This window comes from Doryrhamphus excisus, linkage group LG16 (assembly GCF_037039965.1).
Source record: "Doryrhamphus excisus strain RoL-2023G ecotype Guam linkage group LG16, RoL_Dexc_Guam_v1.1, whole genome shotgun sequence".
Classification (NCBI taxonomy): Eukaryota; Metazoa; Chordata; class Actinopteri; order Syngnathiformes; family Syngnathidae; genus Doryrhamphus; species Doryrhamphus excisus.
In genome coordinates this window covers 8,483,719-8,508,565 of record NC_136372.1, presented here as the reverse complement: position 1 = coordinate 8,508,565, position 24,847 = coordinate 8,483,719, and the positions used below count along the sequence as shown (strand labels likewise).

General features: G+C 40.8%; 1 protein-coding gene across 2 annotated transcripts; it reads left to right on the top strand.

Annotated features, from left to right (window-relative positions):
• The first annotated feature begins 2,551 nt into the window (after positions 1–2,551).
• LOC131103720 (fascin-2-like) lies at positions 2,552–15,316 on the top strand. Of its 2 annotated transcripts, XM_058050207.2 has the most exons (5): positions 2,559–3,743; positions 8,439–8,595; positions 12,081–12,202; positions 12,281–12,448; positions 12,535–15,316. In XM_058050207.2, the coding sequence occupies exons 1-5, from the start codon at positions 2,921–2,923 to the stop codon at positions 12,738–12,740; spliced, it is 1,476 nt and encodes a 491-aa protein (XP_057906190.2). In that variant the 5' UTR covers positions 2,559–2,920; the 3' UTR covers positions 12,741–15,316. The 2 variants fall into 2 exon arrangements, with proteins under 2 accessions (XP_057906189.2, XP_057906190.2); XM_058050206.2 differs by having other exon boundaries at positions 2,552–3,743; positions 12,081–12,448.
• Positions 15,317–24,847: the final 9,531 nt, after the last annotated feature.

The following is a 24,847-nucleotide window of genomic DNA, read 5'->3' as shown; positions in this document are numbered from 1 at the left end:
TAAGTACCATTGCATCAATTTGATATTAATCTAGCAATTTAAGATTAATGCTTAATGTATTTATCTAAATCATTGATCTCCAAAACCAAGTTAAAACCAAGAGAAAAAAAGTTGTGCCTTGCAAAACATCAAAACTTTTAAACTTTATTTTTGCAAAGTATGACAAAACGACGAAAAATATATGTTGCAAGTGGTTTTATGGCAAATATAGCTTTTGGAACTGTACAATTCCAAGGCTACCTAAAATGTATCATGTGTGCAATGCTGCCCCCAAGTGCCAACAGGAGGGATTTTACTGTACTGTACATGCAGTCTGGTTTGTGGTTTTGGTGCAGTCAACCAATCATATTGAAGTGATTAAAGAATGCAATTTGAATGACAGTAGAGTTAATTACATGAATTACACACTACAGTATATGTATGTATGATACATCATACTATTATAATAGTCTGAAAAATGTACCCCTATCTATAAACATACAAAATATATTTATACATTCATTCATTTTCTACTGCTTATCCTCACGAGGGCGTCAAGGGTGCTGGAGCCTATCCCAGCTGTCTTCGGGTGAGAGGCGGGGTACACCCTGGTCTGGTCGCCAGCCAATCACAGGGCACATATAGACAAACAACCATTCACACTCACATTCATACCTATGGACAATTTGGAGTCGCCAATTAACCTAGCATGTTTTTGGAATGTGGGACGAAACCGGAGTACCTGGAGAAAACCCACGCATGCACGGGGAGAACATGCAAACTTCACACAGAGATGGCCAAGGGTGGAATTGAACTAGCTGTGAGGCCTGCGCGCTAACCACTGGTCTGCCGTGCAGCCTATATTTCTACATAGTATATGACTAAATTACCAAATATAACATAATAATGGAAAACACAGTGTGCAGTTTGAGTGTGTGTTACATGTGTTACTTGTCTGATTTTTGGTTGGACCATGAGTGAGGAAGGCGCTTCATTCGACGAAGTCTTGTTGGTGTATGTTGTTCTTGGGGGTGTAAATGTCGGGCTGATTCACCGCAGATGAATAACACCTCCTCAAGCAAGCTGAGGTTTGCCTCTGGCTACTTGCTGTGCATGTCAAGATTCCCACAGTGTGCTCCTAGTCAATGGAGTAATGTACTTTGCTGAGAATCAATTATTCATTACCACATCTTTAGAAATCATCACCAATTTAGGTAAAAATGTGTTGGCTTTTCTCCCATATAAACAGCCTAATTTATGGGTTTTCCTATAAATAATACAAATAATTATGGCTGTCCGATATTGGCCTTTAAAAGTTATATCCCGATATCAGCTGGCTGATACCGATCTGTGTAACATGACATATTTCCTGTGATAGAATGAACACATATGTGTTGTATACAGCATTTTTAAAATATCGGTTTTCATGATAGGGAAAAAAAATCTGATATTGATATGGTACTGATAATTATTATAATTATAATTATATGTCCGACATATATCACATTTCCCAACGTATCATTAATGAGTGGGACAGGATGACGCAAACGTTAGCATACGCTAGCAAAGCTACGTCAGCTATATTGCTAACATTACAGTAACATTTCAACAGCAACATCATGCTAGCTTAGCCTAATCTTCTGAAGAAAAAACAAATAATGAGAGTTACAGCTGACTGACGGATAGTTGGTAGAGCTCCAGGTGTTATTTTAAGATGTGTAGTGAAGTCTGGTTTTAACAAATCAGTGGGTGTATACATGGGCATGTTGATGAGGTAGGAGATTTTTCTTTCATGAAGTCATGAAAACCTACAACTCCTCTTCTCTGTAAAGTGGAGCAAACATTTCTTCTCATAAAAAGGCTCAAGAGACACTTATTGCTGTTAGACCTAATTTAAATGTCACTTTTGCATAATAGGAGACCTTTAACTTGTACTTTAGATATTTAGACTGTAAGGACTGTGAAGAACGGGCAAAGAGGAAAAGAGGCTGATAATGCTCTTACAGAGGCTGTCCTTGGTGTGCACTTTTACAAAGGTCATCCTCCATGGAGTCGCATCCTTTATTATCAACTTTAGGCTGACAGAACAGCAGAGACGGGATTGGGGAGGATTTGTCAAATAAAGTTGACAATGCACCAAGGTGAAAGCGAAGCAAAGCGAAGGCAAATAGGCAAAGCTCTTTCATTCAAATGTGTGCAAATTCTTCATGGCTAAGCTCACACACCCAAGACTTGGCATTCACATGTTGCTATACAGCTTGTTGCAACCCGTATAAAGAAACCTTTGTAGTGTGCATTTGGGTCTTTAAGACGATCAGTCAAGTAAATATATCAAACAATCAAAAAGGAGTATCTCTGAGGCAGGAGAAGCACCTCTCCTCACTGGACATTTCCCAATTAGGCTGTTGCTAACTGGCAGATCTAAGCAAGGATAATCCGAGGGGTTACACCGTTGGAGGAGCGACAATGCCAGAAAGACCCTACAGAAGCAGAGGACTGCATTGAAGCGTGTCAGAGAGAGAGCTGAAGTGGATGAAAGACAAGGACAAAAGAAAGATGCGATGCTAGTGGATGAAAGGTACGCTGCTAGAAGTGTGCTGTCCCGGGGTGGAGGAACAAGGAGGGGAGATTTGCAGTTGGTGCACCAGTATGTGACGTCAGCGGCTTGTTGGATTGAGGTGCTTTGTCCTGCTGATTTAATCCCAACTCATTAAGGAACTGCGAGCAAGTGTCTGCAAAAGCGCTCCGGGGGAGAGAAAGTGACAGAAGACGGATAGAGCATAAAACGTTCCATCAAGGGAGATAAGTGGAGCTTATTTATGACTTGAAGACACAAGAAGGAGTCTTTTATTCTTCTTTCTCAGAGCTTGCAGCCTTTATTTTTTACATTCTTGGTCCTAAACCTCTTTCCTTTTTCTTGAATCGTGTGGCTTGGTCAAGCATGCCCACAAACGGAATCAACAGAGCTCTGAAGCTCCAGTTTGGCCTCATCAACTATGAGAACCGCTACCTAACGGCGGAGGCCTTCGGCTTCAAGGTGAACGCCTCAGGCACCAGCATGAAGAAGAAGCAGATCTGGACCTTGGAACAGGACGAGCACGATGGCCAGGTGGTGTTCCTTCGCAGCCACCTGGGGCGCTACCTGGCGTCCGACAAAGACGGGAAGATCACATGCGGGGCCGAAAGTCCTGATCCAGAGTGCCGCTTCTTGATCGTTCCCCAGTCCGATGGTCGCTGGGCGCTGCAGTCGGAGCCTTACCTGCGTTACTTTGGAGGCTCGGCTGACTACCTGTCCTGCTTTGCCCAGGTGATTGCAGAACAAGAGCTGTGGGCTGTACATTTGGCTCTGCACCCACAAGCCAGTCTGCTCAGCGTGGCGCGGAAACGATATGCCCACCTGTCCGCTTCCGACGGGGAGATCTCAGTGGACAGCAACATCCCTTGGGGGGTGGACTCTTTAGTCACCTTGGTGTACCAGGATGGCAAGTACAGCTTGAAAACCTGCGACAGCCGCTTCCTCAGCAACGACGGTAAACTAGTGAAGGAGAACACCAACACCACCAGCTTCACACTCGAGCTGAAATCGGGCAAGCTGGCCTTCAAGGACTGTGACGGCAAATATCTGACCCCGGTGGGTCCAACGGGTACGCTGCGCTCGGGACGGTGCTCCAAGCCGGGAAAAGATGAGCTCTTTGACCTTGAGGAAAGTCATCCACAAGTAGTTTTTCAAGCAGCCAATAAAAGATTTGTCTCTGTCAAGCAAGGTAAAGTAACACAAAACGTGACATCTCTTTCTGGAACACGATACTTGGAAATGAAACTTACATGAGGCAGCAATAACGGGGTGCATTACTCGAAACAAAAAAACAATATTATTATGTGAGCAGAATAGTTCACTCAACTTTTTACTTGAATTTTGCCAGGCAACCTTACCAAGTCAGCTTACACTAGACACTAGAACCCCCCCAACACACACACACACACCTTTGATTGGCAGAAGTTGAAAACAGTTAAAACAGTTAAACCAGTTAAATGCTAACACATAATCGAGATGGAATAACGTCACTGAGAAGCCACCTCCTAGTTTCCGGACTTCCTGCTGCTTGCTATGTGTGTGTGTGTGTGTGGGGGGGGGGGTTGTGAAAAGACAGGAACTCAGACGTTTCAACAAAAAAAGTCCACAATACCGCCATGCTGTGTCTTGTGGTGATAAAATTCAGCCTGGTATCCACAAACTTTATCCGATAATGATACTTTGTGCAAATTCACCTAAAAATTTGCGTTTTCATACATATTGCTTTTCATCCTAAAGCTCAACGGTGACTTTCCTTACCCTTCACTTGGTCCAGTGAGCCCTTTAGTAGTTCCGATTAGTTGCTGGGGTTACTTAAGTCAAGCGTTTGACTTCTCAAAACAATATTCGTTTTAAAGAGTAACGCATTTTACCAAAACATTTTGCCAAAACGGCCTCCTCGTTTAACCATCTTGTTTACGTACGTGTTCCACAGCGGATAAACATTCATCACATGCACAACAATGGACATCACTGGCTTTATAATGGATTAATACGCCAGAGAAAGTAAACCTGAGCCATTTGTGAGGTCTGATTTTTTCAAGAAGGCATTATTGTCATGCAAATGTTTGACTCTTTAGAACATACATTGTTTGAGAAGGTGGGGGTAAGTCATGGGGCACTACATCGCTGATGGGGATGTCATAAAACTTCATGTCAAAAATACGAAATATCCCTTTAACTTCAAATATTGAACATACGTATTAGTGAATTTATAGTAATTATAATAAGTGTGCCGTGTGGGGATTGGACCATCACTATAAATGAAATCCTCAAGATGTAACACCAAATAATCATCAGACCTACTCATTTGTCCATATAATGCCCACAGAGCATTGGCCAACTTCATGCTCTGTCTCCTTTCTGCTCCGTTCTTTTTGCACAGTGAGGCTTTCAGGCGCAATTGGCAATTTTAAGTGTTGGGTTGTAATTGTTTTTCATTTTTAGTCACATACTCCCGATGGAAATTGGCGAACCCCTGGAAGTACGGGTACCCACTTTGTACTTTGGGAACCTAGGACATATACAATATGAGACATTAATTAATGTATTATTAAATTAATAATTAATTTCAATAAATTAATCATTTAATCAGAGCGCAGACCTCACAGCTAGGAGACCAGGGTTCAATTCCACCCTCGGCCATCTCTGTGTGGAGTTTGCATGTTCTCCCCGTGCATGCGTGGGTTTTCTCCGGGTACTCCGATTTCCTCCCACATTCCAAAAACATGCTAGGTTAATTGGCGACTCCAAATTGTCCATAGGTATGAATGTGAGTGTGAATGGTTGTTTGTCTATATGTGCCCTGTGATTGGCTGGTGACCACTCCAGGGTGTACCGCCCCTCTCGCCTGAAGACAGGTGGGATAGGCTCCAGCAACCCCTGCGACCCTTGTGAGGAAAAGCGGTAGAAAATGAATGAATGAATGAATAATCATTTAATCATGTATTTATTTATTTAAAATCCTGAAGTATAATAAGGTAGCAGGGTGATTTACAATATAACAAAGCTAATATACAACAGAAAAAACAGAGCGGTGTGAAAATTAAACAATATAAAAAAATATTGAAAACATTTAAATAAGTTATTAAGAGCGTTGTCAAAGTTAACATAAAGTTAATTTCTATGTATTTTAATGTGTTTTAAAAGATAAATTAATTTATGTCAAATTTGCAATTTGTATGAAGTGTTTTATGACTATTGCCCTGTATAGTTCCGAAATTGATATCCTTTTACATAAAATTTGATGTAATTATCATTTTAATGTTTACCAAAAAGACATTTCCTCTACTTATTATAAATAAAAAAACTTATTTCTATCTGTGATTAAATGTGATTAATTCTGAGTTAACTATGGATGGAATGTGATTAATCATGATCAAATATTTTAATCGATTGACAGCCCTAATTATGAATCATTAAGAACTACTATAAGAATGAACGCTATTCACAATCACACATGGCGCCGTTTGCGATTCGTCATTATTTGAAACCTTTCAGACGAACAAATGACAAACCCAAATGAGTGTATCAAGTATCAAAAGCATCAATATTTTCATTGAAAATATTGAGATACAAGAGTTGGTATCGAAGTATCAATATTTCAGCATTGATCACTAGTGGCTTGCACATCCTCACTGTACAGTCCATCCACTGCGGATGTACAAAGACAAACAAGGATTGATCGGTGCCTTGAAATACACAGCAGATGTCTTCCAAGGAAACCAATATGTTCTTGGTAATGGTGCTCCCACAGGTCTCCTGAAAATGTATCACAATGGATAACTGCATATATTGGGTTGAGTTTGTGTATGTTAAGACATCAAGGGGATTATTTAGAAATACTCTTATTGCTCACACGTGACACATAAAAATGTATTAAAACATAACCTGTGTGAAGCTAAGCTGAACTAAAAGGAGAATTAATGGATGCAAATGCTCGTGTAAGACACATTAGAAGTAGTGAATATATCTTATTTTATTGCGAGTAATAATCCTGCAATCACTAACTGTGTGTTTTTGGTGTTTTTACATTTTAAGACGTTTTAAGATGTTTTAAGACATTCATTCATTCATTCATTCATTTTCTACCGCTTATACAGTGATTTATCATTTCTTTGCATCAATGGTGCTTAAACTTCTTTCACACTTGAAAGAGTTAAAGATTAAATGTTATATAAAGGTGAAAAATGGATTCAGTTACAGGGAAAACTTGTTTCAAGTCAGAACAAAGTGGGGCAGGGGGCCACCACAACTTGGGTCCATTGCATTAATTATAATGCTAAGCCCACGCAATTACTCTAATAGTTCCAGTACAAAGGTTAAAAGAAAAATGTGTCACAATGACTACTTAGCGGTCTCTCTTGCTATTTTTCTTCCATTCATTGTTAAAGATTCCTTTTTATTGCCGGTAGTTAAAAGCTTTGTAATTAAGGCCACATTCAGTTTTGCACTCTGCTTCCATTGAGCTGTTTTACAGTATACTATATTGGAATATAGTGAGTTTTTGTTCGATGACAGCAGCACAGCCCAGGCGGTAAAGCGGTAAATATGATATATTTGGGGGATTTTTTACAGTTGAATGAAGTAATTGAAAAGCAAGCAGATTGCAATGAGAAGCAGCTCAGTTTCTCTCGTGCTCTTGTGCCTGAATGGTCATCAGGTCCTACTGTGGAGGTAATTGTGATAATGGGCTTTGGCATTTCAACTGTATCCTCATTTAAGATTACATGGCAAGAAAACGACTCTAGTCTGTAGGTCTTGAGTCGGGGATGGTTCTCTGTTCTCCAATTTGGATCAGCAAAGCTCACAGCGACAAATAATTAAAGCTGGGCCTTGTGAAATATGTAATACTTACTCACGCAAGTAATACGCAAAGACACGCTCTTGCGCAAGGTCAATTGCAACAGGCGTCGCTGAAGAGCATCACAACTGTAGCAGATACCGCTTCATGTTTCTACAACCCTGATCCGTGGGGTGAGGAATAGTGTTTTAAAGTGCAGTGTGTTTGGGCCTCGTGGCAGTTTCATGTTTTTAAGAACAGTGCACCGAAAGCTGCTTAGTGGGCCCTGCAGTGAAGATTTGCATTTCACCACTCAGGGAATTACAGCAAGCGAATGAACAGGAAGGGTGGAGGGGTGACTGCAGGGAGATTAGGGTTGTAACAGGCTTAAGAGAGAGGTTGGAGGATATTTCTGTGGCATCTAATGTGACCTGCAGCAGACACGGTTGGGTTATATGTGTCTGCGAGTGTATTCCCCACCACCTGACACACCCAACCAGACAGCACTAATTCATGTGGATTAAGTATATAACATTGGATTGGCTGCAAGTGAGGTGCCCCCCCCCAGGATACTGGCCGACTGACAGCAAAGTTCAAGTTGATGTTGTACAGTAATTATTATGGTAATGATTTGATTTGTTTCAGATATGCTTGAAGGGTTACACTGTGAAGAAGACCTTAATCCTACCCCTACTGCGTATCTCAGTAACAGCCATCATCGTCATATCATGTCACACGTGGTTCACATAGAGATGGAGTTCTCAAATTAGATGTCCTTCTGAAAAGCACAAGTGACATGCTTCCACACCTGATAAGATATGGTGTTAATGTTAACAGCTTGGTTTCTGCACCCCATGACGAGTCAGTGGAGCTGTCACTTGCAAAATCAATGAGAAAATATTGTCATTTGAAGCAAAAGACTGTTTGATTTATTTAGATTCCTCTTCAATCTAAAGTTAACACACTGTTAATCTATGGACAACAAATCCCAACCTAATGTGATGAGTCCTATGAGTAAGGAAAGGAAGAAAGCCAATGACAACGCAATGCCTCTTCCCTACAACACAGAGACAAACTGACCCATTTTCTCTGTCTTGGTTGCAGGTGTGAGTATTTCAGCCAATCAGGATGTGGAGACGGACATGGAGACGTTCCAGATGGAGATTGACAAGAAGAGCAAAAAGTCCATGTTCAGAACCAACGGGGGGTCCTACTGGACACTTGTGACTCACGGAGAGATTCAGTCTACTGCATCAGAAGTGTGAGTAGCATATCCACAGGTCCTTTTCAGAAATAAATACTACATTCGATGTAGATGAGAAGAAAGAACATTGAAAAAAAACTCTGAAAACACTGAAAAAAAAACAAAAAAACGAGTGGTTAGCGCGCAGGCCACATAGAGGGTTCGATTCCCGGCTCGGGCATCTCTGTGGAGTTTGCATGTTCTCCCCATGCGTGCGGTTTCTCCGTGTACTCTGGTTTCCTCCCACATTCCCAAAACATGCTAGATTAATTAGCAACTCCAAATTGTCCATAGGTATGACTGTGAGTGTGAATGGTTGTTTGTTTATATGTGCCCTGTGATTGGCTGGTGACCAGTTCAGGCTGTACCTCGCCTCTTGCCCGAAGACAGCTGGGATAGGCTCCAGCATGCCCGCGACCCTCATGAAGATAAAACGTAAAGAAAATGGATGGAAAACGAAATGTAAAAAAGAGAAAACGTGGTTAAACGTTACCCTGACGTATACCCCCTCCTGATTCGCCGCTGTACGGTAACAATGGAGTCCCCTCGTGAAAGAAACCACTAGTTGCTGCTGTGGCTGACAGCTGACGGATAAAACAATTCTGTGGTTAGGTGCACACACTTTTCACAATGGCCCCCTATGGTATTTTAAGCCTCTATGTTGTGTAGGTTGTGTGGAAAAGTTACTTGTTTGATTGCACCAATCCCGCCATCCATCCAATATTTTTCTCATTTACTTGCCAATTTGTTATTGCGTTACTAAATGACTTGTGGTGTCTTTGGCTTACGTTTTCTTTGTGTTACTTTGGTTTCGGTTTTTAAATAAATTTCCCTGTTGTATGTAATATTAATGTATCTTTAATGGTTGCTAAACTCCATGCTAACCAGTAGTAGAACATTCACTGTGTATAATGAATGCTACGTAAGTTGGTTGAATCAATGAACAGAAATATGAATGAATTGTGTAATGTAATCTTTACTGCCATATTGAGCTGAAGTGTGACTCATTAAAAACTTGTTTATGTTATATTTTGGTACATGTTTTCAGGCCTTTACAGGTCAGGGTTATTTTGTTATTTTCACAGCTTGGTTTTGCACCCAAAAGGAGTATTATTGTTTCCTTTTGCCCCCCAAAAAAACCTAACCCCCGCAACTTGGGTAAAAACTGTCATTTTCTGTTTATTGAATTGTTTTCTTGAACACTATCAGTCGGAGGCTGACTGTAGGTTTACACAGTGTGCACACACACCGGACTTGTGGAGGTGTCCTCCAGCCCCTGCTTGTTGATGAGTAGATGCACGATAAAAGAAACACTTTGTCGCTTCCTTTTTTTAATGCGTGCTGCACGGGAATTTGGACCAGAGTTACGATGCATACAAGCAAAAGTATTTTTACAGTACTTAGTTAGCTCTACGACAGTGAGTGCAGCAGCGCTCTCTCAGCCTCACAAGCTAGCTTGTACATCATCGAGAGTCAACACGAGAGTTGCCGATGTGAACAAAGAAAAGTTGTAGCAGTTGTTATTTTTTTTATTTGGAGAGGAAACAAAACATGAGGAAATATAATATTGTGACCCAATGACATTTTATGTTGCATGGAACAACCAACTCTCGAACAGCACCGCTGTTGGCTGGAGATGCTCAATTTCAAATGCATTTATTTTTTATTTCCATTTATCCATCCATTTTCTACCACTTATACTCACTAGGGTCGTGGTTATGCTGGAGCCTATCCCAGCTGTCTTCGGGCGAGAGGCAGGGTACACCCTGGACTGGTTGCCAGCCAATCACAGGGCACATATAGACAAACAACCATTCACACTCACATTCATACCTACGGACAATTGGAGTCGCCAATTAACCTAGCATGCATGTTTTTGGGGAGAATATGCAAACTCCACACCAGGAATCAAACCCTGATCTCCTGACTATGTGGGCTACATGCTAACCACTCGACCATCATGTGGCCCCTTATTTTATATTCAGATTTATGTATTTATTAGGGATAATGCATGTTGATGAATATCTGCAAGCAATACAGATGTAAATATGCCAGATTACATCGCAACTGCTCGTTTTCATCTGTAGTCCCCTGGCAGGTAACGACAAATAACAATAAACACTGTACAAACAATACACAATAAACAATAAAAAAAACTACATTTGAGTAAGACAATAAGTGCAGTAAAAGCAAATTCAAACTGCTTTCCTGCATTTCCACATTCGGCATGCTCACATGTCCTGTCTATGTATGATTGCATATCGGAGATGTTGATGAGCTGTCGTGTTGACTGGTCGTAAGAATTTTTAAGTAAGCTAATTGGTGCTCACTAAGACAAATCGACAGTCGATCTCCCACAGGCTCTCCTTCCTTCTAAATAATGTACGTTGTGAGATCTCGTCCAAAATCAGAAATTCTGTCATTTCATACATTTTGTGGGCACTGTACACCCAGTCACAGGCGCCTAAACAACCGTTCAGACTCAAATTCACACCTATGGACAATTTAGAGTCTCCAATTACCCCAGTGCTTCTCAATTATTTTCTGTCGTGCCCCCCTAAGGGACAGCCCTCAGCAAAATTAGATTTTTGGGGCCCTCTATTACCTACTATAGTGGAGCTCTGACATTTAGAGCAGAGAGGCAGTAGGGAAACTACACTCTGGTGACATAATAGTGTCATTTTTAGTGTCAATTGCTCGGGGGGGGGGGCCCTTAGTGTTTATGGGGCCCTAAGCAGGTGCTTTGTTCGCTTATGCCTCTGGCCACCATAAATGTCCAGGCACCACAGATTTACAGTCGGGGGCAAGAGAGTCCAGATTAGGGACGGCACCACAGAGCAAAATTGATCGAAACGTACCACATTCAGTTTCCAAATCATTCATTCATTCATTTTCTACCGCTTATCATCACAAGGGTTGCGGGGGTGCTGGAGCCTATCCCAGCTGTCTTCAGGCGAGAGGCGGGGTACACTCTGGACTAGTCACAAGCCACATGACAGGGCACATATAGACAAACAACCATTCACACTCACATTCATACCTATGGACAATTTGGAGTTGTATGGCGAATGTAACTCATTAAATCAAATCAAATATTTTTTTAAGATGGGCTCAAGTCAAAAATCAGTATCGGATCAAAAAGAAAAAAAACATCCGCTGTGACGACTCCGTAATCAGGAAAAAGCTGACAGAAACAAGCAAAACAAACCACCACCAGAGGGGGTGTTCTCTTGCCTGTATTGTTCAGAGAAATTTCTCATATTTTCAAACGCAAACGTTGACAGTTATGAATCAATTACGTCGTGCTTCAAACTGAGGGTAATTGGATTTCTCAAGGACATAACATCTTTTACACTCAAATAACACATTTTACACCCCTGTGGAGAAGGTATAAACCTACATACATACTTCCTGTATAGGAACCAGGAAGTCAAGAGTCTATTTTCTACTAATATCTTGCCAGAAGGTTTTCATCTCCATCTGAATCCATATTTCCATTTCAGAGAGATCAATACAATGTTTGACATCGAGTGGCGGGGGCAAAGGGTGGCCTTGAAAGCATGCAATGGGAAGTACGTGTGCACAAAGAAAAACGGGCAGCTCTCAGCCGTGAGTGATGCTGTAGGTGAGTGCTTATACGGAAGGCTATTTGACATGATTGCTGGAAGATACGGCTATGACAGTAATGTTTTATACCCTGAAGGAGAAGATGAATTATTCCTGATGAAGCTCATCAACCGCCCGATGCTGATCCTCCGTGGAGAGAATGGCTTTGTGTGTCACCACAAAAACTCCAACACTCTAGACGCCAACCGATCTGTCTACGACATTTTCTCATTGATCTTCAACGATGGCGCCTACAATGTTAAGAGTCAGTGTTTGTACGAAATGCACACAATTTGCAATTACTACGTTTTCATCTAAGCTACCATTTCCTTGTTTGACATGCTTCCACAGGTGTGAATGGAAAGTTCTGGTACGTCTCCAGCAGCGGCCTTGTGTGCTCAGATGGGGAAAAGCCGGAAGATTTTTTCTTGGAGTTCCTGGAACACGGGCGCATTGCCATTAAGTGTTCTAATGGCAAGTACCTTCGAGGAGACCAGGGAGGCACTCTGATGGGTGATCGCACTTCTGTTGATGCGTCCTCTCTTTGGGAGTACTAAAACCTATTTATCCCAAAGAATGGTCCAAGAAGATGATTGATGAGGTGAAGGAGCTGCTGCTATCAGCTCACACACACATGGATTGGCTGGCTAACATTTTCATGCCTGTTTTTATACCAGCGACCAGATATCCAATCCTGTTTTTTTATTTTAAGGTTTAGGAAAGAAGTATTGTTTCTTATCCTTTTTTGTTTTTTGGGTGACCATGTCATTGCCAAGCTCGGAAAATTCACAGCTAATCAGAATGAATGAAAAACTTTGATCTATAAAGTCAAGTTTGAAATCATGATCAGTAAACTATCAATAATTGCTGAAACATGCAAAACAATAGGACGGCTGTTTTTCACTCCTTTTCAGACAGGTTGAATTGTACAAGTATAAACATGTAATGTTTAAGCCTGTCCGAAAGAAATACATCTATGGCAGGGACAATATGATGTCTCAGAAGTACCTGAACAAATCAAGTGTTGCGGCCTATTAAGTTGAAATGCCTTTCAAATCAATGCCATGAGTGGGACTATCCACATTCTGTATTTCTGATCATTCCACTGGCAAAACAAAAAAGGATATTTCTGAAAATCCAAGGCCATTTTCTGCATGCTTTTAACACTGGTTTGTGTCTTGCTGGGTTAAACTTGGAACTAAACCTCACCGATTGATTGGTTTGGTGCACACCAGGGTTCAGATGCTCATGTTTACATTTGATCAAATGAACCAAAATTGAACCCAACCAAATATTGCAAGTGTGAATGCACCCTAAAATTTACAGCTCTTTATTTAATTACAGTACATGCTCATGAGTTTCTGTGCCCTGAAATATCACTATCAAGGCACCGGTCTTTAAAAAAACAAAGAGCGGTTATTGCCAATGGTGTTTTCATCTATTTTAATGGACCCTTTACAGCTTTCGATAAAACACAGAATGAAGCATATGAAGTGGACTTGCACAAATGGACTGTGTAGTTGTGATGCTGAGCAATAGTAGAATATATCCAAAGACAATGTGGCAGTATCACTGAAATAAACTACTTGTGATGAATATTAATCGTGTGTTTGTAAAGGAGAGACATCAATATTGACATCAAGCGTAAACCAAATAAAGAAGCATTTGTTAAGGTATTTATTATCCCTGTGTGAACCAGGTGGGAATTTATTAAAAATTCTAACTTGGGGCCTTAATGAACCTTACAGCACACCAATTCAGGCATGCATGAGTGATTTGAATACTTATTGTCGCGAGTCAGGGAAGTACTGTTGTTTAGTAGTGATTGGCAGAATAATTATTTCATTGATTGATTGGCTTGAAGCAAAACAGAGTGCACTACTTGGTTGCAACCAGCAGTGGCGCTGTTGATTCAAATAGCTAAAGACGACAACATGATAGCAACTAAGGGAGGTAGAGCTATGCCGACCTCGGGCAGCATTATTTTGTTAAATACCTATTGACATTGAAACAGGAGTTCACAACATTCAAATGAGAACGAAATCTCTAAATATAACAGTTGTTAATTTTGAGGTAAATTTTGCCCTGATGGACTTTCATGCTTAAATTCAAGAAACTAGTCCTTGTTGCGTCATTGCAGATCATTGTTAAAGGGGAACTGCACTTAAGAAGAATTTTGCCCATCATTCACAATCCTTATGTGAAACATAAACACATATTTTCTATGCATTATAACGCAAGAAAACAGGTTTATATGAGCTAGCTAACAATGCACATTGTTACACATCGACACAACTATTTTGACGCTTCAGCCCTAACAAAAAAACTTCCAAAAAACGCAACAGTGTTCCATTTTTTTAACTAACCTGTATATTAACTGAGTTACAGCAATATTGTTATTGTAGTAGCTAACATGAAGTACTATATTTCTGGCATAGTGACATCTTAGCATCATGACGCCTCAAGCTACTCCCTAGTAACACTACTTACTGGGCTGAGAATGTTTTAACGCTAAGTTATAAATTATGCTTTGCATGTGTATTGAGGAAAGTGGTTGCATTAAGCCGAAAAGTTGGTCAACTTTGAGATTCCACATGCTGTCAACAAAACCAAAGGACACACCGAAGCAGTGGATACCAGCTCTCAACTTACACCTGACGACATTGCTACGAAGACTCAGCAAGATGGTCTTTTTTTTTTTAAACCTCAGAACTACGTACTTTGACCTTACCATCTCAACAGGGTAAACACGTCATGTGCTGGAAGATACAGCTATTCAGTTGGCATCCCAATGAGAGCATATCTTGTAAGTACTCACAATGGCCTGATCTGCCTTATACAAAGCAACATTATTCTCTGTCTGGGGGAGGGGGCGTCTTACCTTGTTGACGGAAGTAGTGTAAGTTCCGATCAATTGGTCTGTGAAATCAATGCACAGACGAAAGACATTCAAAATACTGTAAGTATTACATGGTAATGTAATAATCAATGTACTTGTTCTTGCATGATCACAGCATGTATATAAAATGAAAAAAACTTGTTAGAGGATTTTTTTAGAGGGCTTTGTAGTCAAAATAGGTGGGTCCCAATGACGTGCTTTTTTAGCTACCTCATAATAACCCATTTTCTGGAGTTATAATGCACAGAAAAAAAGAAATATGTGTTCATGTTTCAAATAAGGATTGTGAATGATACAGAACTCACACAACGTCAGCCATAATTTCTGATCTATTCCAAATTATAGCAGCACATTCACACATTCACAGCTGGTTGGTTGGCTCCAAAACTGCCAATCTAAAATATGGATGAATTCCACAGAAAGTGGTGAGAATGAGTCTGACAATGGCAAGAAAAAAATGCATCATTGTTGAAAAGTGTGGATTCAGTGATGATGAATGACTTGTTAAGCTTTGCAAATATACACAATAACTTGGAATACTGTCCATGTAATTGCAAGGCATTTTTATTGAATTCTATGACACCATAAATGATAAATGTATGAAACCGATGTGGCTTTGATTTATTTCCCTACATGATAATTGGTTTTCTGATCTGGTGCATCTTTTAGTCAGGAAATTGTGGTGTCAAACTGAATTTTGTACCAAATGTTCCCATTGCGGGCTGCACGGTGGACGAGTGGTTAGCACGCAGCTGCGACCCTCGTGAGGATGAGCGGTAGAAAATGAATGAATGAACGTTCCCATTACCTACACTAGGTGGCAATGTGTCTATTTGCATACACAGCCAGGTTCCAAGTGCTTGAGGCACCCTGCTCGGCAATCAAGTCAGCCTTTTAGATTCCCAGCATGCTCGCTGCCTGATCCTGCCCTGACATCTGTTGACGCTTTCAACTCACCCCAGCTTTGCATTACAGGTGCCGTCTGCCATGGCTGCTCATCAGGAAAGGATGCATGGCAGTTTGGCCCCCATTTCAGGTGGAATACATATCATGTCATTAAACATCCATCCATTTATTAGCTACTTTCCACTGTTTTCATTTGGTATATCATTATGTATATCATTAACATGACCTCAAATTACGTTAAAATATTAAAGTATCAATATTTTGGTTTGAGACTCCGTCCTAGAGCATAAAGATATATTAACTGACACACAGGAGTGGCGTGAGCTTCCGTGTACGTGGACACAACAGGCATGTGCCTGTGCATGACTGATTTTGTTCCTCCCTATTTAAGCCTTATTCAGTTAAGTGGCCATCAGGAGTCTTCCCAATGGGACCTACAAAATTGGGCCCATGAATGGCCGTTTGTTTATTTATTGCTGTGCCTTACAATGTTCCGCTATATTAAAGGGATAGTTCTGATTTTTGCGTTGCATGACATTGCCATTAGCGTCGTGCATCAACTATGATTTACTCCCCATTTCGTCCATTGAGCAAAGTCCTGGTCGGATTTTGGTAATGAGAAAATAGTTCCGGTTAGTTGGTGTGGCCACTTAAAGGGACAGTTTGGATTTTTTGGACATGAAGTTATATGACATTGTCATCACTTGTTTTGTAGTCAGACATGTTTACTTTCACTATCCCAGCAGTAAACACTGCAAATGTGCATAACAATGGACAGGTGGGTGCGTGAAGTGATACGACAGCAGAGAAAATAAGCGATTTGTGAGAATCAAATTTTTTTCTAGTGGGCATTTTTGTGATGAAAATGTATTATGCTTTTGAACGCATATTGTTTTGAGTCGCCAAACTCTTAATTATCCCCTGCAACTTGGTGGGAGTACTCAGCAACGAAATCCAACCAGAACTCCGAAGTGGGGGGCTGAGTCGCTGTTGATTGACTTCACTACTTATGGGGGTGTAATACAACTTCATATCAAAAAATCGTAACTATCCTTTTCATGATTAAATTAAAGTTTGGTTTCTCAAAACAATATGCATTTAAAAGAGTAATGTAATTGCATCAATGCCTCCTGGAAAAACATCAACATTACCTTCCCTCCCGTTGAATCACTGCACATCCACAGTTGTGTATGTGTTCCATCAGATGAAGGCAGGACTTACGCAGGAGATGTGCAAATTCAGCAATTTTTACTGAAGAACATGTTCAAATAGATTTATAGTTACTGTTCAATGGACAAATAGTAACATCCCAAGGACAGGACACACCCCAAGCCCAGAAAAAAACAATATGGCGTATGCTGCCCAGTGCAGTGAGCTATACACCAATTTTCAGGACAAAAATGTACTCATTTTCGACAGAGACGACGATTGGTTTAAAAGAGGAGTTGGGTGAATACTACTAATTTGACAATAATGACTGTGTGACTTTTTTTCAAGTGATAGTAAAAATCTCCCTGTTATGCAAGCTGTTCACAGACTATTCTAAAATATATCTGAGGATACATTTTTACTGAATGCGAGCTAAGTACTCAGGCCTAAGTACTTCTGGTAGAGGCTGTATCCCTGCATCCCTCCTTGATGTCACAATGGTTGATAGGCTGACTTTATACTGAGCCACGTTTTATATCGTGGATGGATCTGAAAAGAATGGATGACTAGGTGTAAACATTCATTGTGGCAAGGACAGGCAAGGATAATCTTGTCTGCAAATTGGTTTATGAGAGAACTTTTAATACTTTGACAAAGCTAGCAATCAATGAAAGCTTTTAAGCAGACATGCTCAGAAGATTTTAATGTCCTTGGAACCGCGACAATGCCAGATTTCAATGGTTACTTAGCAGGGACGTGTGGAGAGGTTCAGGACTAGCGAGGCATCGTCTCCTTTGGGGTGGTAGGGAAATTAATTTCTGTGTTAGATTTTGCTGGAATTCTGGTTTCTGTCTTGTGGTTTGATCAGGAAATGCACACATTCAGGGATTGATTTTGACTGAAGAAATCGTTAAACATAACTGGAAACATACAGCAAATGCATTTATAGCAGCTCAATCGACCAATATTGACATTTATTTGATTTAATTATTATTTTTCATGATGCCTCCTCTGAGAACGCGTCACTGTTACTGTGGAATATATTTGCACCACACTGCATGCCCCAGCTGAATTCCATTGCTAATTACAGAAATCATCATGCATGTGCAGTAATAAGCATGTGCCAAAAATGGAAATGTAGCTCTGAAGTACGTTCTATCAGCAGGTCGATGATATTAATGCTCGTAATGTGCAGCCAGGGGAAGCAGGGGAGGCAAACATACATATTTGTCCATCCAATTGTGTGATATATACAGTAAAGTCTCGTTATATCGATATTGTCGGGAGTCGGAAAAAAAATCGATATACCCGGACTATCCGATCCTGCGCCGAACTGCATTAAAAGTGGGCAATAATGCACTCGACATTGTTCTATAGTATAGAACATTGTTCTATACTATAGAACAATGTCGAGCAGCTTAAATCAATCTTTGCTTAAGGATTTCAATACCAAAAAAGAACACGGCGAACGGCTGCTTCCAGTCAACTTTATTTTTCACACTTCCACCACCAGAGCGCAGCACACACACCGATTCACGCACTTCCTGGTTCACAGGTCATGCTCAACCCGCCCCACATAGCTGGCCAAACACATGCCTGTATAGAATCTATACACACAAGAGAAACCACGAACGCCAGCATGTACATATGAAAAACAGTGATTATTGCAAGCGATAAAAAGACATCTGAATACAACACAATTAAATACATGTATTTGTACGCTTGTGTCTTCGTTGGAATACGTGTGTATGCTATGTCAGTTGGTTCTTCTGTTGCAGGCATGTGTTTGGCCAGCTATGTGGGGCGGGTTGAGCATGACCTGTGAACCAGGAAGTGCGGGAATCGGTGTGTGTGCTGCGCTCTGGTGGTGGAAGTGTGAAAAATAAAGTTGACTGGAAGCAGCCGTTCGCCGTGTTCTTTTTTGGTATTGAAATCCTTAAGCAAAGATTGATTTAAGCTGCTTTTGTATCGATATAAGCAGACCAAATTGGCTGGCGGGAGATGAAAAGGGCATCGTAGTAACCGGATTATCATAATAACCGGGTATCGTACTAACGGAACTAGTTATATCATAAAAGACTAGAAATTTGCCGGGAAATGAAAATAGTATTGTAATAAGCAGTAATTCGTTATAACCGATATCGATATAACGAGACTTTACTGTATATATATGTTTCCTTCCTCCGTCTATCTCTGGATGCTGGTCTTCAAAGAAGTAAGAGTGATGATAAGTCATGCATCCATTTACATGTATGGAGAATTGTCTCACTGTCTTACAGTCATTCATTCATTCTTCATTTTCTACCGCTTATTCTCACAAGGGTTGCGGGGAGTGCTGGAGCCTATCCTAGCTGTCTGTCAGTGGGCGAGAGGCGGGGTACACCCTGGACTAGTCGCCAGCCAATCACAGGGCACATATAAACAAACGACCATTCATACTCACATTCATACCTATGGACAATTTGGAGTCGACGAAAATATTTTTCTTTTTTGTAATTCCCACAGACTCCCTGCAATGATAATAGGTAACTTGTCAGAATCATAAATTCTGCTGTCTACCATAAAGTCAGTTGGTGACCTCAAGCTGAAACCAACTTGGGTTTTACAGCAGGACAATGATCCAAAACACACCAGCAAGTCCACCCTCCAGTGTGGCTGAATGACAACAATTCTGCAAAGATGAGTGGGCCAAAATGCCTCCACAGCACTGTAAGAGCAAGTCTGTTATGACAAAAATGCGAGGATCCGAATCTTTTCACTTCCTGGTTGCTGCAGAGCTCTTTCACAAGGCAATGATGCATGCATGCCACCTTGTTGACATTTTTATGGTTAAACAAGACTGAACATGATGACTTCTATCGTGCAGTTGTGTCATCACCTCCTTTTGCCTGTCAGGCAAAAAAAAAATACGTAAAAGACATAAAAATATGTACATCTTTGGGCTTGAGCGGGCAAGTTGAAAAAACATATAAATACATCTTTGGCAGCAATTAAGCAATTAAATAGACATGATTTTTAAAAACCTTAACTTACCACTTTGTACAATCGGCCCTCGTTAATCGTGGTTAATTGGTTCCGGACATGGTTACAATAAGTAGGATTCAATAACCAAGATCTTTTGCGTTTAGAGCATAAAAAACCTGTTTATGACTTTCTAAATGTATTTTTTTTACCATTTAGAGCCCCCAAAACATACCACTTCCACACAGAATAAGAGGAAAACTTTTGTTTCACTATTGTCGGGCATGCCATGACTGCCTCAATGTACTGTTAAGGTAATGTAATCTATCCCATCAATGCCCAGTTACCAGAATGCTACATATGATTTGTCTTTATTTATCAATATTTTTTTACTAATAATGGGCCAAAATCAACAACAAAACAGCAATAATTTATTAATTGATTAAATTTTGGAAAACCATGACAGAATGAGGAAGCAATATTCGTACTGCGATGCAACGACTGTGGTTCTGTCGCTGCTTTGTTTTCAGTGAGGCCCTAATTCATAATATTTTGATGCAGGTCAAATTCAATTAAATTTAGGCCATTTTTGACACCCGTGTTCTATGCTGTTGCCTGTACCCTGTAATACAGTAAAGTCTCGTTATATCGATATTGTCGGGAGTTGGAAAAAATATTGATATAACCGAACTGTCGATATATCCGATCCTGCGCCGAACTGCATTAAAACTGGGCAAAAATGCACTCGACATTGTTCTATAGTATAGAACAATGTCGAGCAGCTTAAATCAATCTTTGCTTAAGGATTTCAATACCAAAAAAGAACACGGCAAACGGCTGCTTCCAGTCAACTTTATTTTTCACACAGTGATTATTGCAAGCAATAAAAAGATATCTGAATACAACACAATTAAATACATGTATTTGTACGCTTGTGTCTTCGTTGGAATAGGTGTGTATGCTATGTCAGTTGGTTCTTCTGTTGCAGGCATGTGTTTGGCCAGCTATGTGGGGCGGGTTGAGCATGACCTGTGAACCAGGAAGTGCGGGAATCGGTGTGTGTGCTGTGCTCTGGTGGTGGAAGTGTGAAAAATAAAGTTGACTGGAAGCAGCCGTTCGCCGTGTTCTTTTTTGGTATTGAAATCCTTAAGCAAAGATTGATTTAAGCTGCTTTTGTATCGATATAAGCAGACCAAATTGGCTGGCGGGAGATGAAAAGGGCATCGTAGTAACCGGATTATCATAATAACCGGGTATCGTACTAACGGAACTAATTATATCATAAAAGACTAGAAATTTGCCGGGAAATGAAAATAGTATCGTAATAAGCAGGACTTCGATATAACCGATATCGATATAACGAAACTTTACTATAGTGGCATCACAAACAACACAAATGGAAAGAAAATGCCCAGAAAAAATCGCCACAACCTGTGGAGTTAATGTTTTAGATGCTCATAAAAGGACACAGAGAGCGGCATTTCCAACAGTAAATGTTTTACTGCATGAAGGATGGGAAAACACTGGATGGGATAAATATCAAGGTCCATGTCTTAAAATGTGCAACACATAAACAACATGATGGAGAAATACCCTTATTCCCTTTTCCAATTTGGAGCCAAACAGCGTTAAGGCCAGTGGGTCCGTCACTGAATGGACCTCCTCATGCAGCTGATCGAAAGGATCAAGTCCATTAAAAAGGCTTGGGTCTCAGTACAGACAATTTGGACTTTAGCGCGCTCCCAAATGATCTAGCCAAAGCACCAAGGTGAAGAAAATGAACAGAAAGGGAGACACACAACTCAAGCTTGGTGTGAAACTGGTGTGAATCTGGGGGAAAATATGCCTCGAAATTAGGGATGTTCCAATCAGGGTTTTATGCTGCCAATACTGATCCTGATAACCCATGGCCGATACCAATACCGATCACATACATGCAGTGTAAATGTCTAAATGTACTACTGGCTATATTAGGCGTCACTCACCTAGGTTTTTTATTGAGAACTACTTTTACAAAATGAAAATGACCAAGACATTTATTTACTTATTAAACTTAACTTATTTCAAGCCAAACAAAGCTTTTTTTTTACCAGAACATGAACAAACTGCATTCCGCCCTCGGCCATCTCTGTGTGGAGTTTGCATGTTCTCCCCATGCATGCGTGGGTTTTCTCCGGGTACTCCGGTTTCCTCCCACATTCCAAAAACATGCTAGGTTAATTGGCGACTCCAAATTGTCCATAGGTATGAATGTGAGTGTGAATGGTTGTTTGTCTATATGTGCCCTGTGATTGGCTGGCAACCAGTCCAGGGTGTCATGTCGCCCAAAGACAGCTGGGATAGAGGCTCCAGCATGGCCACGACCCTTGTGAGAATAAGCGGTAGAAAAAGAATGAATGAATGACCATTCGGTACAGTACACAGGCGTGCCCAGTTCCCACATGAAGAGAAAAGTTGCAGAAAATGGATGGATGAATGCCAGCAGGAACTGCATGGGTGACTACATCTTCACAATTAATACATCTTTGCGATGTACGCATCCCATTATAATAAATAAACAATACAAAAAGTGTATTTCATTATATGGTTTAATGCTTGTAGCTTAAATTTTAGATCTTTTTATATCGCCATATTGAGATACATCCCCAAAAATATATATGATTTATGCTAAGGTCCATATCACCCAACCCTAGAATGGACAATTAGCAAACAAATCATCAATACAATACAATTACAGTCACATTTTCTGCATGCAGCATGTGTATTAGGGCAATTTGTAAGTGTGTTTAGTCCGATGTCGGGCTCCAGGGTGACAAATAGGAATCCTATACCGTCATTGTGGTTTATGTTTACAGAGCTGCACAGGGCGGTGGTCATCGTATTGCCCCTCAGCCTGGTGCTGCTGGTGTTTGGATGGATTTTTGGACTCGTCAGTTTGTTGGCCTGGCAGTCCTGACTGGGACTGGATTCTACTTTTTTGTCTGCAGTATGTACAAACACACACACATGTATGCACAGAGACACACATAATTTATTTTAATACCCTTTGGGTCAGTTATGTGGTGTGTGGGTTGGAGAGGCTTTTGTTTGAAGAAAAAGCCGCCCGAGTGGATTAGTATGAGTGTGTACACGTGGAGAATACAATTCACCTTTTTTATTTTTTGCCTTGAGGCGGCTTGGAAAGGGCCTCATATCAGCCTTGTCGATACTCTGCTAATGCACAGTGTGGCAAAGTGATGAGAACAGGTGTAGCATTGTACAGTTGGATGAGGAATTACACACGAAACAGTTAAAGAAGATATATTATGGAAGTGTGTGACAAAGGTTGGCTGGTGGTCTCCTCAATACAGGTTTTTCCATTGTTAGAGTCACAGTTACATACCTATAAAAACAGGATAAGATGGACTCACACTTGTGGTTGTTGTCTGGACAACGTGATTCCTACTTCTTAAAATGTGTCATTGTTCTCCCTTGTTGCATTTCACTGGTTTCAGATTTGAGTCCAGTCTGTACAGTACAGATAAATTACGATCCCAGCTGTCTTCAGCTGAATGAATGAACAAAATGCTGGTAGCCTCACCTTTTGTATTTCACAATGCATTTATTTCTAGTCTTCTCACATTATTAACTGGAAAACCTGAATGAAAAGCAGGTTTGCCTGTCTCTGCTGGGCCCCTCCAGGTGCATCTGCTGCCTTCTGAACCGCAGATGCAGTCGACTCCCTCTTCTGTGCACAACGGGTGTTTTCAGCGCAGCACAAAAGCTCACTCGTCACGCTCCAACTGTGGAAGTGCTGAGTCCGATGTGCACCCACCACGGAGTCAGAAAACGTTGCAGATGACACACACATCACACGTCATCTGCAGAGTTCATTCATTCATTTGTGTTGGAACCTATCCCAGCTGTCTTCGGGCGAGAGGCGGGGTACACCCATTCACACTCGCATTCATACCTCGGAACCTTCATAACCACTCGGTTACCGTGCAGCCTGCATAAGAGTTTCTTGAAGATAATTATAAGCAGCTGATGGCAGACCTCCCACAAAGCCCTTGACTGCAACATGTCACTGAAGATACTGAAGATACTGAAGATACTGAAGATACGGTTTTTGCATTGCCATCTAGATTTCTTTCCATTCCATTCCATTTCCATCCAACTGTGGAGAAGTAAGTGATGAGCAACAATTCCAAGGAACAATTCCAAATGAACAATTCCACCAGGACATTGCAGCTATGGAGAAGAAGTGTCAGAAAATCGAAATCCAGAGAAATACAGCTGAATAGGTGCAGATTCTGGAAGAACTATAAAGCTTTGTGCTGGTTATTGTGTGTAGCTGCTCTATTGGAGTCCTCAACTCAATACAAAGGGCCGGAAAAGGAGCATAATAGGTCCCCTTGAAGACAAGAAAGATGCATGACATCGACTTGCCTGCCACTTGCCTAAATACTACCTGTCCATCACTTGTCATTCGAGACTTCATTTTATGATGTTTCACTTTTTGTACACTTTTATGACAGAGAACAATTTTAAAGCAACCCAGAACGGATTGTGTTAGAGGTTGTCTTGCAAAATGTGAGGTTTTTGTGCTCTTCAACATGCAGTACATGTCCAGTGCATCTTCAGCGGCCTGTTTGGCTCTTCTGTCTGATTGCTAAAACAGTGAAACCAACCATGTGATTTTGCAGAAGTCTTAAAGCATTCAAAGCTCAGCCAAACCCAAGAGTTCAGGAGTTGGTTCAAAATGGCGTA

Bases quoted from the DNA above. Each gene is read 5' to 3' on its own strand.
- LOC131103720 (XM_058050206.2), top strand. From the start codon at position 2,921: ATGCCCACAAACGGAATCAACAGAGCTCTGAAGCTCCAGTTTGGCCTC. The intron at 3,744-8,438 runs GTAAAGTAACAC...TCTTGGTTGCAG, and splicing joins ATTTGTCTCTGTCAAGCAAG to GTGTGAGTATTTCAGCCAAT. The intron at 12,449-12,534 runs GTCAGTGTTTGT...ATGCTTCCACAG, and splicing joins TGGCGCCTACAATGTTAAGA to GTGTGAATGGAAAGTTCTGG.